The sequence below is a fragment of the Anastrepha obliqua genome, chromosome 1, assembly GCF_027943255.1.
Source record: "Anastrepha obliqua isolate idAnaObli1 chromosome 1, idAnaObli1_1.0, whole genome shotgun sequence".
Lineage (NCBI taxonomy): Eukaryota > Metazoa > Arthropoda > Insecta > Diptera > Tephritidae > Anastrepha > Anastrepha obliqua.
Window position 1 is genome coordinate 61,192,555 of NC_072892.1, and position 16,988 is coordinate 61,209,542.

The 16,988-nt window shown below is 35.2% G+C and overlaps 1 protein-coding gene across 1 annotated transcript in view; it reads left to right on the forward strand.

Moving 5' to 3' along the window:
• LOC129253191 (irregular chiasm C-roughest protein-like) overlaps positions 1-16,988 on the forward strand; it is a 215,594-nt gene that overhangs the window by 38,682 nt on the left and 159,924 nt on the right. The window contains exons 3-5 of the mRNA XM_054891468.1: positions 4,860-5,097; positions 10,477-10,620; positions 15,165-15,359. Coding sequence (XP_054747443.1) covers positions 4,860-5,097; positions 10,477-10,620; positions 15,165-15,359 — 577 coding nt within the window. The remainder of the gene's footprint in view (positions 1-4,859; positions 5,098-10,476; positions 10,621-15,164; positions 15,360-16,988) is intronic.

The following is a 16,988-nucleotide window of genomic DNA, read 5'->3' on the forward strand; positions in this document are numbered from 1 at the left end:
TGTGTGTTTAGTTGTGACCATGCCAACTCACGTGCCATAATATTGGTAGAGTCAATACAACTATAGGTTCAATGAAACGCATGTACTTCACATTTGCATTAACGTACTCCTATATTTACTTGCATAATTTTAATCTTCGTATGCATCTGCTGTCAATTATTATTATTATTTGCTGGAGCGCTGGCCGGGGGCGCAAAGTGCCGAAACAAGAAAGTTCCATCGGAGTCGATCTGCAGCTTTTAACTTTACCTGTGGCCACGTGAGCAACTCATCAACAGTACGGATTTTATTAAATTGTCTTCGCCTCTATGTTGCTTTTGGCCGTCTTTTATGACGAACGCCTTGCGGGTTTATGGATTATGTGACCGACCTATTTCCTATTTTCGTTAGCGAATCTCAATTTGAATTGACCACTTCGAGTAAGGAGCTCGTCATTTGATATCCAGCCCACCAGTTACGCAGAATGGCTCTAAGGCAGCGATTTATAAAAGTTTGAACTCTTTTTGTGGTTGAAACTTCTACAGATTGGATTATATTAATCATTACTGATGGAGTGGGTTCTAGATACAATGATGTTGAAGACGATCAAAGGCCTTCTCAAAGCCAATAAAGGCGAGGTAGAGAGTTTCCTGCATTTGGACTCTGTTATGATCTGGAGAGTGGCTATTTGATATACGTACAATTTCTCGGTCTAAGTTCAGCCTACTGTCGGCGTAACGTGACGTCGATTTTTAAGCTTATTCTGTTAAGAATGAATTTACAGAGGGCTTTGCTAGTTATACACAGCTACATGGTCCTCTACAGTTCCCACCCTAGAGAGGAGCCCTTTTTCAGGACCTTCACCAATATACCCTGCATCCAATGAAAAGGTAGAACTTCCTTTTCCCATATATACTCACAATTCTTACTTGAGCCGAAACAAATAGAAAAAATGGAACCGATCTGCTATCAATACATAGCTTTTAGTACAGCACAGGCACATAAATAGTTGCAACATATTACACTCAGTATGTGCATAAATAGATAAAATATTTAACACTCCTTTGAGCAACACCATTCTGCCATGGTCCCTGCTCCTGAGAGCATTTCAATACACAAATTTGAAGGACTACTTGATAATGCAGCCATCTGCATGGATAGCTCGTGGCTTGTCAACAGAGTAGACGTTGGTGCCTTCTCACGAAGCTTCTCCCTAAATTTTCCCCTTCAATGGTTATTCAGGCTGAAATCTGAGCGATCACGCAAGCTATGGAATAGACACTAAGGAACTAGGAAAACGTACTTTCTTATGTAGGGGCAGCCAGGTGTCAATTAAAGCTCAGGAGTCTATCACTCTTAGTTCTTAATTTGTGCGGCACTGTCACTGAGCTTTGCAAAAGATGAAACAAAAGTGTGATGGTTACTTGGACCCCTACATAGCAAATGGGTTCACAATGCGATCACCAGTTAATACAAAGCAGATTCTTCTTGGTAAGCTATACGAATATTGAGAAATTTATGTTCAAGCAAACTAATTAGAAATGACGCAAAAATAAATGACGCATAAATAAATACAGCTTAACAGACTCCTTGAAAAGGGAGCAGTTATTTATTTTTGTTAATTTTTTTTTAAGTAGAATTAATTAAACTGTCTGGTAGATAGGTCGAAGATTTGCGGTATATGCTTTAAATGCTCATATCGCAAAAGCTCTGAAGTTATAGATCTTTCAATCACAAAAATTAACCTTTTGATTAATTGGTTTTTTATCCTGGACTTACTTTTTTAACTCCTTTAGTAGTCTGTAAGAACATTGTTGGCATTCATAGACTAAATTACACTAATAAACAAATAAAAAATAATTTTAGAAATTAATACAAATAAATCGAAATACTACCAAACAAATGGCCTCTCAATGTATCAACCTACCTGTTTTTGATACTCTGCTCCTCATTTAGTCTTGTCGCACAGTTAGCTCAAATAAATTAATTACGGCTTAAAGCATTTTGTTCTAGATGTTTGTTTGTGTAACGTAGCGACTCTTCCCAACCTTTTTTCAGCGCCAGTGGCATGCCACATAGTACAAGTACACAATTTCATTAATTTGCGCTATTATCGCTGACAGCAAAAATCAAGACATGAAAAGCTAATCCGAAGGCAAGCAAGAAGAATATTGCCGACAACAACACGGGAAATTAACGTAACAAGAAGTTGTGTTGAAGGTAACAACAACAACAAACAGCAGATACACTCAGAATAAACTTAGGTGGAAGTTCAACCACAAGCTGCAGATTTCAAGCAAGAAGTATTGTGAATGCATACGAGGGGCAGCTGATAAGTTGGCGCTATAAAGTACTAAATGAATGAAAAGTATGTTTCATAAATTCTTCATCTTCTTCTTTGTCAAAGCTTTATCGGGCATACCAAGTCTCGGCCTCAAGCCTCGTAAAGCTCCTTTTAAGTTTCTGGTGGTATTTACATCATCTGAGGTAGCAAAATATTGATAACAAAATATATTTTTTCAGTATACATAATTTACAACTGTTTTATTTAATATTTTTAAAATCAAAAATTATTAAAATCTACGTTTAATTCGTTTATTACTATGGGCCAATAACTGTATCCCAACGAAAAATATTTTTTAAATTTCTCTTCAAAACTGTTTTCTACGACCGCGCTCGTCGCATTTTTCACACATTTTAGTGTCTGTACCTATTTTTTCTAAATTTCAGTTTTTTGGGAGTCATATTGAATTTTTACTGTATTTAAGAAAGTTATATAACCGGACTAATCCCGAAACCTATCCCCATGTTTCGGGACATCAATGAAAAAGTTTATAAAAAAGTTCCCGTTATTTCGGGATTACACTAAGAGGGTCTATAAAAAATCTCGTATTGAACTTTAACTGCATTTATGAAAGTTTTGTGCCAAAATAAATCCCGAATCCAATGGCTATATTTCGGGGTTGGAATAAAAAATTGTACAAAAAAGGCTCATTGAATGTTAAGTGTATTTAAGAAAGTTATATCAAGGAACCAATTCCGATATTTGAAAATCTGAATAAAAAATTTTACAAAAAATTCGTATTGAATTTCAAGTGTGTTTAAAAAAGTTATAGATCAATCTTCAATCTTCAATTTTCAATGAAAAAAATATTTTAAAAAGTCGTATCCCGTGAACCAATCCCGAATCCAATTCTAGTATTTTGCAATGTATTAAAAGTATTTAAAAAAAAACACTCCTTGGAATTTTTACTGTATTTAGGAAAATTACATCCCATAACCAATCCCAGAACCAATCCCGACAGTCGGGAATTTAATTAAAATTTTTATTGTATAAAAAGTCGCATTCAATTATATTATATTTCGGAAATGTGTCAAAAGTGTCACAAAATCCCGGTATCACTAATTACCGCGCATATTTACGTCTTTAGTACATACATATATGCGTATGCATGTAAGTAAAGGAGTATCACTTCAATTAGTCACCTGAAGGTATACTACATTCTTAACATACTTTTATACGAGTACAAATACAACTACGCGCACCCAACATGACATTCACTGACTAGGTAACAACTTAACATGCAACTTGCAATACCCGACCATTGTAGCAGCTAATAAAATTACGCCCTACCAATAACAACGTTGACAGGTGCAACAGCATTGCCGATTGAAAGCAGTGACAGCAAAAACAACAAAGCAGGAATAATTTGCCGCAAAAGTATTCAGCTCATGTCTTCGTATTTGAACTTTTATCCTGCGGCAAGTAATTGTAATTTAATTTCCAATTAGCAAACAAGCAACTAATTCGAAAATCCTTCCTTCCTGCCACATACACGCTCCACACAATGCATGTTGCATTGCACAAATATGCGAAACTTAATTACACACACATACATATACAAATATACAAGCACACGAGTACAAGTTCATATTTATTTCAATATATGTGAGCCCACTTCAAAAGCCATGTAGCCGACAGCGAAGTAAGAGCAGTGTGGCAGAGTGGCAGTCGTTGCAGGTAGAGTAGCTTTTCGCTGTAGACGGCTGCCACTGTTGCAACAGGCAATCACAAAAATATGCGTATGTTTTCTAAAGATATCTCACACACAAATATTGATGCCTGAATAAGTGTCAGGCATGGGGTAAACACGCTTGCTCAACATGGCACTAGTATACCATAATTTTACTTATTTTTATTTTTTATTTTTTTGTAAAATATCTATTTCTTTCTATGTAATAAAAGCTATTATAACTACATAAGTCCAAGTGTCAGAATTTTACCAAAATATTTAAACATTCATCCAATTTCCATCAATATTTCACACTTTTCATTCAGCGTTTTTATAATTATTTTAGATTTAATGAATACACAATTTTTTTTTTTTTTTTTTTAAATTAGAACAAATTTATTCTAATTTTGAGCTTCTTCAAACATAAATTTTATTATGTGAAAATTTACTTGCTTGCTAACTGCTGGCCTTATCTCCTCGTGTAGCAAGTGGCAAAAGAAAATTTAATATAACTGCGTACGAAACTTTTTTTACTTTTTCGCTAAAAGGTTTGAAATTTTGATGAATTTTGGTCGGACTTGTAAAAATCTTATATAAAAATTGGATAAAATGGTATTTCTTTGTAAATTCAACTCTATATATTTTTATAAAAGATTAACTGAAATTAAAAAAAATAAATAAATGAATAATGACAACACTTGTCAACACGTGGTTATTTTTTTTTTGTTATTTTGTTTTAGATTTATTATTTTTTAATTTTGTCTTCATCTTTATGTATCCTGCCACAACTTATTTTACTACTCGCACATGTTTCCATGAAATAAGTTACTACTTCGCCTGTTTTTATTTCACTTTTCTCTCTTACAGCCTGTCGGCATCTATGCGAAAAAATACGAATGGGCTGCACGCCCCTCTAGCAGCAGCGGCGGCGGCCTGCATCTGGATTTACATCCGCCGCCTATGCAAATTGGCGGCGACTGTTCGCTGTGGATACGCTCGGCGACGCTGGACTTCGATGATGGCTTGTGGGAGTGCCAGGTGACGGCGAGTGATTTTACGACACAAGATGCACTCACCAGCCAGCCAGTGCGACTGGTTGTCAGAGGTAAGAAATGAAAAGAAAATCTGTTGGGTGTCTATGACACGAGATAGCGAATGAGACGGAGAAAGAGATTGTGACAAAAACTGGTGTAGGTTTAGAATCAAGCTGAAGTAAAAATGCAGATATATTTAGAAGTTTTGAAACAAACTAAAATCTAAACGTTAAGAATATTAATGTTTTTGCCTAATATAGAAAATTTAGCTTTGTACACAAATTCAACAGAAAAGTTATGCGAAAACTTTAATTGCTACAGAATACATCCATTTCATTATATTGAATATATATTATAAAGTGGCGCAAAATTAATCGTCCAGTTTTATTTCTGAATATTTTTTTACTAAATTAAAAGAAAGGATCTTGAGTGAAGCAAATATTTTTGTGAACCTTTACGCGTCCCATTTCTTGTCTGTTTGTATACTGCAGCTGTCTCGTTCACAAGTCCAGATATTATAATCGTACTATAAAAATTTATATCACTCACACTACTTTTTTTTTGTTTAATAAAAAAGTTATTCGAAAACAAAATTGGATGACTAGTTTTGTGCCACCTTTTTTAATTGTAATAATTTTTTTTTAATTTTGAGTTTTTTCAGCATCCGTATAAAAATAGTTTAAATTATATACTTTTCATACTTAGCTACTTCTAAGATGGCGGCTACAATTTGATCGCCTATTACAAAAAAAAAGGTTTACAAATAATTTTTCACACTGCGTTAAGTTTGTTACTCAGGAATTTTTGGATTTGCTAAATACCAAAGTTTAAAAATATGTTTCAATATTTTCAAAAGTTTTTGTAAATAACGAAAACTTTAAGTGATATTTTCGAACTCACTTAAAAACAAAAATTGATAACTTTTATTACAAGTCTCCTCAAATATCTGTTTTTCAAATTATTAAAAATTACGTGATTTCTGTTGAAAAATAAAATAATAGTTTGGAAGCCATTATTTTCTCGGCGGATGGCTGTAATAACCGATATCTCGTAAAGCATCGATCTAACACTTTAAAGTTTATGCTCTTTGTCAAGGCGGCATTTCACACTAAAAAAATTATTTTGCTGTTTTCTGTTTGTTCCATTCAGTTGTGAGTTACAGGGTGTTGACAATGGAAGTCAACAAAGAGCACATTCGGTACACTTTAAGGTATTTCTTTGATGAAAGCCAAAATGCAAGTCAGGCAGCTGAGATTATGAAAAGTGTTTATGGTGCTGATACTGTAACAGCTAGTTACGTGCAATTTTGGTTTCCTCAATTCCCTTCAGGCATATTTGGTGTTAAAGAAAATGTCGAAAAAATCGCAGAAATAATCAGAGTTAACCGTTAATTAAAGTTAGTGGAAGCATCGCTCAGGAGCTAAAGATCAACTATAAAAAAGTTGTAAGTCATTTGTGCAAAATAAAAAAATTAAAAGAATGGATTTCTTTTTCCCCAAACCCATATTAAATAGTTTCAAAGAAAGCCTCCTCAATTATCTGTTTTTCAAATTATTCAATGTGATGTGATTTCTGTTGAAAAATAAAATATTTCTCTCGCTTAAGGACAAAAACCCCCTGCTAGAAGTTTTTAATTAAGACAAGTATTTTTGTTCGAATTTTTATTTATATTTTTTTATTTATTCTGCGAAAAACCAAATTATGTTATTGAGTGAGAATTATTTTTAATCTCTGCAATCATCGGATTTTAAAAAATCAGAACAGTGGATGCCCCCCCGCCGACGAAAATTTTTTTCAATATTTTTTTGAGCTTGCCAGTCGGAGGTTTCTGGGGTCGTTTTATTTATAATATATATTTTTTTTTATTGTTGATATTATATTATTAATTTTTTTTTTAACGTTTTTTTTTTTGTTTTGAAATTGCCTTTTGAAGAGAAGCATTTCGTATATAAGTTTCATATTATTAGTTGTTATTTTTTCTAATTTTCAAAATCTTACTTAGCCATTCTCGCACTTTCAGTTTTTTGTTTTTTTGCTTTTCTTTGAAACCTGCTTGCTTTGGTACTACAACTCGTTTAAGTCAATCAATTTCACTTCCTGTTCGAATGTCACAAACTTAACGCCTCACAATTGACCTCATCACAGGCTCTTGCAATTTTCTCTACCTCTTTCACACACACACATACCTGCGTGCGTGTATGCACTTGTCTCTTAGTTAAAGCGACACCGAACAGGTTAATTAAATTATGTAGCCCTAGGTTGTTGACCAAACTAACCAAAGACTTACCAACGTAAGGGGATATAAGAGTATTCAAAAATGAAATGAAAAAAGTAAATTTAAAGTTGTTACAGCTGAGGCCAATCTACATAATTTGTTACCCTGTTGCTTTAGCTCAAGCTGTGGTTGGCCTCTTAAAACTTAATTAATTTCAAATCTTATCTAATTTTCCAACACAATGGCTCTATGTATTTGTTAGTGCGCGTGTATATGTGCGTGTGTACAAAATGCATCCATTTCCTTTGCAGCTGCTAAGCAAATTAGTGGTCTGCTTAACTGTGCTTAAGTTTGTGTGTCATTAGCCTCAGCTAGATCCAGGGACAACTAAAATAAAATAAGTAAGTTGGCCTCAACCTAACTGTGATGCTCTTCTGGTGCTAAAGATAGTGCAAGGTGCTGGCATTAAACGCATTTACACTAATTCTTATGTAGTATGTAAGTATTAAGAGGGTGGTCCGCATGAAATTTTTTTTTAGATAATAAATTATTCGAGCAGCATTCTTTCAAGCTGGAGTTCTTAACAGTAAATCAATAGCATACCTCCCCAGAACGAAATGAGTCGCTTTACATTTGAACAACGTTAGAAAATATTGCAAGCCTATTGCAAGTCAATGTTTTGTAGATGGATTTATTGAAAAGAAGCAAAATTTATCTTTTCTGATCACATCCAGTTTCTGATTTTCACAACGGAGGCTAAGATATCAAGCAAAAGTGCCAAACTATTCTGCCGGTTTGCTGATGATTTCGGACGGGTGGCATCATTGACTTATTTTTCTTTGAAAATGCTGATGGAGACGTCATTCCCACCAACGGCGAGCAATACAGAGGATACATAAATTAATATTATTTTCCCAGAAATTGAAAGTATGGACTTCGGCAATCTTTGATTTGAGCTGGATGATGTGCCATGCCACACAGCTCATACCACAATTGCTCATCTGCGCGCCTTGTTCGAAAGTTATGTGATCAGTTGTTTCGGCTATGTCTTTTGACCACTTCGAAGCTGTGATTTGGCGCCGTTAGATTTTTTTTGTAGGGTTTCGTCAAGTGTCGATATTATGCGATCAATTCATTAACTACTTAGGTCCTTACAGCGAATATCAGAAGATAGAGTCGGTAACCGTCGCCAAGGACTTGGAAAACTGAACTAACAGAATAAACTATTTCGAAACCAGCTGACGTACTCATATGAGTGAAATCGTGTTCCATAAATAATGGGAATGTTTATATATACATGTATATATAATTGGCGCGTACACCCTTTTTGGGTGTTATCCGAGCTCCTCCTATTTATGGTGTGCGTCTTGATGTTGTTCCACAAATGGAGAGACAGCGGCAGATATTTTTATGAGGAGCTTTTTCATGGCAGAAATATACTCGGAGGTTTGCCATTGCCTGCTCAGGGGCGACGGCTAGTAGAAATGGGAATGGGAATGGAAATATTTGCTCTTTAGAATATATTATATCAAAAACATGTAGAAAAAAGTTGATTTTTATTCTTTTTTTTAACCTATAAGCACTATAAGCACCTCAAAAAATTCAAAGACCTCTATCAAAATTTTTCCTCCAACTTTAAAATTTTCTTGAATTGAAAATACCTCGAAATATCCATTTTTTCAAAAAAATTAATTTTGAAAAACGTGTTTTTTTTTGTGAACAAATTTGTTTAATAAAGTTCATATTCCAAAATTTTTTTTTTTAATAAAATTCTTCGATATGAAAGCTTTTTTTTATAAAATTCATCTTGAAAAATGTTTTTTTTTTTGTAAAATTCATCTTGAAAAATTTTTATTTTCTTAATTTCCTTCGAGAGTAGCTTGAAAAAGATCTGCATAAAATTTTTTTAAAATTTTAGCAACGGAATCTAAATGATGAGGTTTTCACCTTTTTTGGAAGACAGGTTTAGGAAAAACTTAAATAACTCAGCCAATCTTGACCGCTTTATACTTCTAAGGTATTATTTTAAAGGTATTTTCTTACATTTTTTAATTCTAGGAAAATTAACCCATTCACGCCCCTTTTTATATTTATTTTGGTATCACAGTTTTTATACTGTTGATAAAATTTGTAAATCCTTTCATGAAGTCCCTTTAAACTTACACTCGTTTATCATCTGAGATGACTAAAAAAATATATATATTTTTATAAACTATTTTTTTTTTTAGACAGGTTTAAGAAAAACTTAAATAACTCAGCCAATCTTGACCGCTTTATACTTCTAAGGTATTATTTTAAAGGTATTTTCTTACATTTTTTAATTCTAGGAAAATTAACCCATTCACGCCCCTTTTTATATTTATTTTGGTATCACAGTTTTTATACTGTTGATAAAATTTGTAAATCCTTTCATGAAGTCCCTTTAAACTTACACTCGTTTATCATCTGAGATGACTAAAAAAATATATATCTTTTTATAAACTATTTTTTTTTTTATAAAAAACTCGATTTTTTTTTTTCAATCGGTCCAGATCATGTAAAACTGTTTATTTTTCCGAAATATATTGGTAGGAGTCTTAAAATTAATATAATGTACAAATCAGAAATCGGAATGGAACATTTAAATATAAGAGATTTTACATTTCCGCTGGAAAATCAGTACCACTTTTTTAGTATGAAAAGCGTTGCACCCTAGTGTATTTATGTGTGTTTAGTATAAACAATGCAATTCTACCTTCGAAAACCAACTTTCTACTTCACATACCTCCTGACATTAACTCCTATCCGATTACCAACTTTCTCTCAAGGTGCGATGTTGCATTTATAACTGTGTGTGTATGTTGAATTTAATTAAAATACATACATCCACATTTGTTTGTGCTGATTATATGAACTGTGAGCTGGCACACATAGCCACATGCAGCATACAAGCAAACTTCATTTACACTTCCGGAAAATGGATATGACATTAATGTGACCGCTTAACAACAATCCAACGGCACAGAACAAAGCCACCATCGTCGGGGTATCATCGCTCATACGTCCCGTACAAAACACTTCACTTTGTAGCTATTTATAATAATTTGCGTTTTATTTGCGTTGGCTTTGTGCCGCAATTCAATTAAGTCCCTCTCTCTCTCTCTCTCCACTATCCTCTCGTTAAATTCTTGTTCCATTCCATTCTAATTCCATATATCATTTTCTCACTTATCTCGTTTTTTCATTAATTTCACAGTTGTGCCACAACGTCCACGTCTGGAGTATGAGGGCGCACATGTGCCACCTGGGCATAATATCACCATCGACTCTGGCGCACTGGCAACCGTTAAATGCGTATCGCACTATGGCAATCCACCGGCGACGCTTAAGTGGTATCTTGGTAAGTATCCAGAGAGTATTTTTTGCTACAAAATTTGCAAAATTTATTTTTGTACGAAAGTCGTCATTCATATTTGAGCAATCATTACATTTGTACAGTTGAAACTTTTAATCAGGCAACTACAATTTAGAGTTTGATGGTTTTGAATATAAAAGTAGACGGATGTCTTGCACCTTCCAAATTTAATTGTGCTGCTTATGGGGCCTTAAATTAAATTAGATATTTAAATAAAAACAGCGTGATTTCATTGTACTGCACTTGACTTAGAGCTGCTACAACTTTGAAATCTCTGGGAAATCGTCTCCATATCTTGTCAAATAGCAAGTGGATTTGTTGCTTAAAAACTCATAGATACACTTAAATGACAGAGTAAAGAAATGCAGTAAAAAATATATGATTTCGCAAGGACCCATTACTAAGACTAGAGTTTCGGAACGCAACGGATCAATGAATCTTAGACAGGATAATGCTGAAGCAGGGTTCTAAAAATGTATATATCCAAATGGTGGTGTCTTAATATTTTTTGAACAAAAGAAGGGGCTTACAGTTTTACGCCGCCTCCAAATGGCAGCTAATTTTTTATTGGGAGTTTTTTCATGGAAGAAATGCACTTACAGGTTGCCATTGTCGGCCGTTTTCTATCATTTCGTATTTCACGCCCAAAGTTTCAAACTTGGGCAGTGCCGGATGGTAGTCACGTACCAATTCATTCGGCTACCGAGGTTTAGCCGAGATCTTTGACCTATTTGTGGTGTTCGTTTTAATATTTTTCCACAAGTGGAGGAACCTACAGTTTTATGCCTCCTCCGAACGACTGATGTTTTTTTATGAGAAGCTTTTACATTATCTGCCTATGAGCGACCGGTATTAAAAAAAACTTTCTCCATCATTTGGTGTTTCGTGCCTAGGGATTCGAGCCCGTGCTCATTCGAATAGTAGTCACGCACCAAACCATTAGACCATGGTGGCTACTGCATGTACAGTATAGAATACTGGTTTAGCTGAGAGGCCTATGGTAACTGCTCAAACAATATCGTACACATCATCGACGCACACTTGGAAATGAAAGAGTTGGAATTTTTGTAACACTTCCGTCATTTGTCTTATAAATTTCTGTGATTGATAAACTTTCCAAAACAGAGAATTCCGATTCCTTCCGTTTAAAAAGAAACTACTCTGGCATGTCAACTTCAAATACCGTTGCCTTTTAAAAGAGTCGCTTTTGCTAAACTACGTATGATGAAATGTTATTCGACATTTTTATCGAAAAGTTTGGTATTTTTTAGCATTAACTTACCATACATATAAGGTTTTCACATACGTCCTTTATATGTTCTTTTTCACTGAGGAGAAAAATGCATCTCGTCAACAAATGAAATTAACCCGTGAAAACTTGTATGGCTTGATTTGTTACCATTTTCGATGTGGATTATCGAAAAAGGAGTGCACAATGACGTTGACGTACCACACTTAGCCACTATGAAGCGCTGGTATAAAGATTTCCAACATGGCCGTCGATCCTTACAGGATGAATTTTGTGAAGGCCGTCCAAAAAAGGTTGTTGTACCAGAAAATATCTTGCTGTGTGTCAATTGATAACTCACCCCATAATGTGACATATCGCAAGGTAGAAGCAGCGCCAGTATATATTAAATACTGCATGAATATTCGGTCGTCCAGAAGACAATGAGAACAAGTCTAGGTTACCGCATAATTTGACAATGTCTCAAAAAAGGACTCGCGTCGATTGGTCTAAAGAAATGTTGAAGAAATTCGGCTGCTGTAGTTGAAAGCTCGTTTATGACGTCACAAGAGGTGATGAATCTTGGATCTATACGTATGAACTGGAAACAAAACAACAATTGACGGTATGGGTTGGAACACCCAACGATCTTAGCCCAACAAAAGTTATTCGCGGAAGAGGCATCTCAAAACAAGTGGTCGCCTGTTTTTTCGGAAGTGTTCGGAAAATATGGTCACATCACTACCAGAGATATTTAAAATACTTAAACCTGAGTAGTTAGAATCCAACCATTTTTTTTGTTTTTTTTTTTTTGCTAGAAGTTTTCGAAGACTTAAACAAACCGCAATCATCCTTCACCAAAACATCCCTTACGTATCGACTTACAGAAGAGAGCTTCTGAGCACTCACTGGGTTAATGGATCATGCGCTTTAAAATCTTGATTTGGCACTTAGTGATTTCTTTTTCTTTTTTGGGGCCAAATGCGAGGTCAACGTTTTTCAAGGCCCGAAGAAGCTGTTGAAGCCTTTAAACAACTTGTCTTGCATATATGTATCAATTTCTGAGTGACAAAAGTGCTTTGAAAATTGGTTCAAGTGAAAGCGGAAGTATATTGACTATCAAGGAGAATATTTTGGAAAAGAATAAAGCCATTTGCAAAATGGGAAAGGCAACCTAAGTGGCTGGTAGGCAGATAATGATCAAAAATAAAACATTTGCAAATCGTTTTTTTTTGTGTTTTTTTTTTTTCAAATAGAGGGAAAATAAAGATTTAATAATAAATAATAAATTTTGATTCCCCTGCGGGTTGATTTGTGCCACTTTTCAATACTATTCAGCCAACCTATATCCTCATTCGGTTTTAGTTTTTAATACAAAATTTGTTTTCAAATAAATTTAATCTCGTGTCGATATTGACACTGGTTGGTGGTTATTAGGTGTCGCTTTGCAATACTTTCCCTTATTGTAACGGGTGATTTTTTAGCTATTATCTTTTCAAACAGTTGGTTTAAATAGCTGTCGCACGTTTCGTGTTTTGTTTCACTGTCAAACATCTTCAGTTTGGTCTATAATTTAACCATGAATCGTCTTACAAACGAACAACGCTTGCAAATCATAGAATTTTATTATAAAAATGCATGTTCTGTTAAGAAAGTTTATCGCGCGCTTCTTCCACTTTATTGTCAGTTTAACCGACCCATTGAAGCGGCTATTCGAGCTATTGGGACTAAATTTAGACCAAATTTACATTATTGGACATCAAACCACCAACACGCTTACATAGAGTGCGAACTGAAGAAAATATCGCAGCTGTATCGGCCAGTGTTAATGATGACCAGCAATTATGGATTCGTTGCTGTTACTCAACGACGTGGAAAATTTTGCCAAAGGATTTAGGTGTGAAGCCTTTCAAAATACAGCTGATGTAAGAATTGAAGCCAAACGACCTACCGCAACCCAGAATTTTTGGTGAATGGGCTCTAGGAAAGTTGGCCGAAGATCCACTTTTTTATCGAAATATTGTGTTCAGCGACGAAGCTCATTTTTGGACGTAAATAAGCAGAATTGTCGATTTTGGAGTGAAGCTCAGCCAGCAGAATTGCAAGAGCTACCAATGTATTCAGAAAATGTCACCGTTTGGTGCGGGTTATGGACTGGACCTATCATTTGACCGTACTTATTCAAAGATGCTGCGAATCGTAACGTAACTGTGAATGGTGAGCGCTACCGTGAAATGATATCCAACTTTTTTTTGCCCAAAATGCACGAGCTTGACTTGCATTACATGTGGTTTCAGCAAGACGGTTCCACATGCCACACAGCACGCGTAACAATAGACTTGTTGAGAGGCGAGTTCGATGAACATTATATTTCACGTTCGAAACCTGTCGATTGGCCACCCAGATCGTGCCATATAATGCCTTTAGATTATTTTTTGTGGGGCTATGTTAAAGATCATGTCTATTCAGACAAGACTGCTTTAATTAACGCATTGGAAGACAACATTAAAGCATTTATATGTGAGATACCGGCTGAAATATGTGAAAGATTATGCCAAAATTGGACTAAGCGGATGAACCATTTGAAGCGCAGTCGCGGTCAACATTTGCATGAAATAATCTTCAAACATTAAATTATATGGACTGTACTATCGATTTAAATAAAAATATCATGCATTTTTCTGAATTTTACGTGTGTTTTAAAAAATCACCCTTTATAAAGCAGTCACTTTTTTTTGAATATTATTTTAATTTTTGCTACTTTCACTTCTGTAACCATTCGATAAGCAACTCGCACATGCTCCAACACACACTAACTTTTCACCATCCCACCACTAAGTCCCATGTTGAGCTATAATTTTATTTACCTTTTCTCACAATAATCCTACACTAAATACTACTCAGCAGCCATTCACTATCCAGCTCTTTTTAGTGGTACTGCCACACTTTTACTACTCTACACACACACTTTTACTTCTACTACTCCAGTACTCGCTCTGCTGCTGTTACTGAGCTCTCACGAATATTTTACTACATTCACACAATTATGCTTTCATCGCACATTTTCATTTACTTTACTTATTTGAATTATTTTGTGTGCACTCTTAATACCCTTTTCTCTTTTCCCACTCAATTTCTCATTCACATCCGCATAATTAACTTTTTACTAAGATTAATTATTTATTTGCGTCCTCAACTAGTCGCGCCACACACACTTCTTTAGCTCACCTTTTATAACTTCCCATAATTCATTCACATTCTAACTCATCTTTTTCTTCATTTTCGTATTCCTGTATTTTAGGTGACCAAGAGATTCAACCCATTCATCCGCAAACCAACAACACTGAACCGGATAATCCTCGCACTTGGTCAGCTACATCTGTAGTCCAGGTGACAGCAATGCGAGAACGACATGGCGATATATTGCGTTGCCTCGCCTTTCATGAGTCCTATACGGCGAAATCGGTGCCGGTGGAGGCGCGTCTGGATGTGAAATGTAAGTAAATGCTATAGATATAATATGTATGTGTGTATGTATGTATGTAGTGTGTATGTACATATGTAATGCAAACACAAATAAAGCACCCGAGCACAAAAATGTAAATGTTCAAAAGGATTTAGTTGCATATTTGCCAAAAAAAAAAAATTAAATCAAAAGAGGGATTAAAAAATCTTTGTTAGGTAGAAAAGTTGCAAGGTTAGGTTATTTAATTAAATATTTCCACAACGATTATACAAATATTTACTTTCACATTTACATATATTTATTCGTGCCAAGTCTTAAATGTACCTGTTGATGTGCGTTTATACAGGGTGCCTGATGAGCTTTCATACATGAGCAAACGCGTTTAACAGTTTTTGTAATTCAATTTCCAAAACCGATAGAACTGGGCTTATTATTTATTAGCGGCTTAGTAGAAATATCCCAGTTTCCAGAGGGTTCAAAAATCTGCTTAACTCAACCAAACTAAACATTTTTCAAAACTTATTTTTGATCAACTAAATATGAAAAATCTAATTTAAAAGCTTGATGGTTTTGGTAGATAGGTAGAAGAAATGGTTGAACTACCGCTCTGGCACTTCCCAAGTAGCAATAAAGCGCCGTTTTGATACCATTATGAAATCTCCAATATGCAGATAGCTACAGCCAGCCAGACGTGTTGATGCAATCGAGAAGATTAATGTTATTTATGTAGGTTGGTGCACTGCCCCAGGTTTTTAAAAAAAGGAGTGCCAGTAACTTTAGTCGTCCAGCTGTCAAGCAAGTGCTAAACAAATTTGTTTTCAGAAAGGTCCCACAGATTCTGCAATGGGGATTAAATAGTAAACTTAGCTTTTTCGCATATGTACCGATTGTCCAATGACCGGTATAAACAGCTTCGAGTTTGGAAATTGAATGGCGTGGAGTCGCCAGGACTTTCTGAGTCATGCGTCTATTGTACTGAGGCCAACGCGTTTCGAAATGGCACATGAAAATATAGAGCTCCATCTTTTTCAATTCAAATTGTGCAGTTCCTCTTTAACAACAGTCAGGGGGTGCCGATTATCGAGTGGGAGGTCTCTGAGACCAATTCAGTCCCCTTACTGGAAACTCATCAGCAATTTCATTTCCCTCTATGTCCTGGAGCCCAGATCAGAGAAATGTTACCTGGACTCCCAAGAGATTTGATCTCCTCCTTACAGAAGTTGACTATTCTGGATCTGCAGCATAGCTTCGTCAGAGCCTTAATCGCGGCTTGACTATCGGATAAAACGTTAATATCTCCCTCGCTTCCGCATTCCCTAAGCATTTTACAGGATCGCAAAGAAACTGTAGGAACGAAAATGAACAGAAGATAGCTTCGCACTTTCTGCGTAGGCATTCAGCTTCAGAGTAAACGGATAACTACACTAGGAGCGTTTTATAAAGCGAGTTAGCTTAGGCTTGCCTAATTCCTTCCAGCCCCTTTTTCGTTATTCCTGTGACCAGCAACCTATACCATGTTTTTTGTGCTTTGCAAAGGGAAATTATTAATTAATTGGCTACCTACGAGTGTGTGTCGTTTGATTATAAAGACTTTATAGCAACAAAGTAAATTGTGTTTAAGTTCAATACCACTGAAGGATTTTGTTTTCAACACAATCA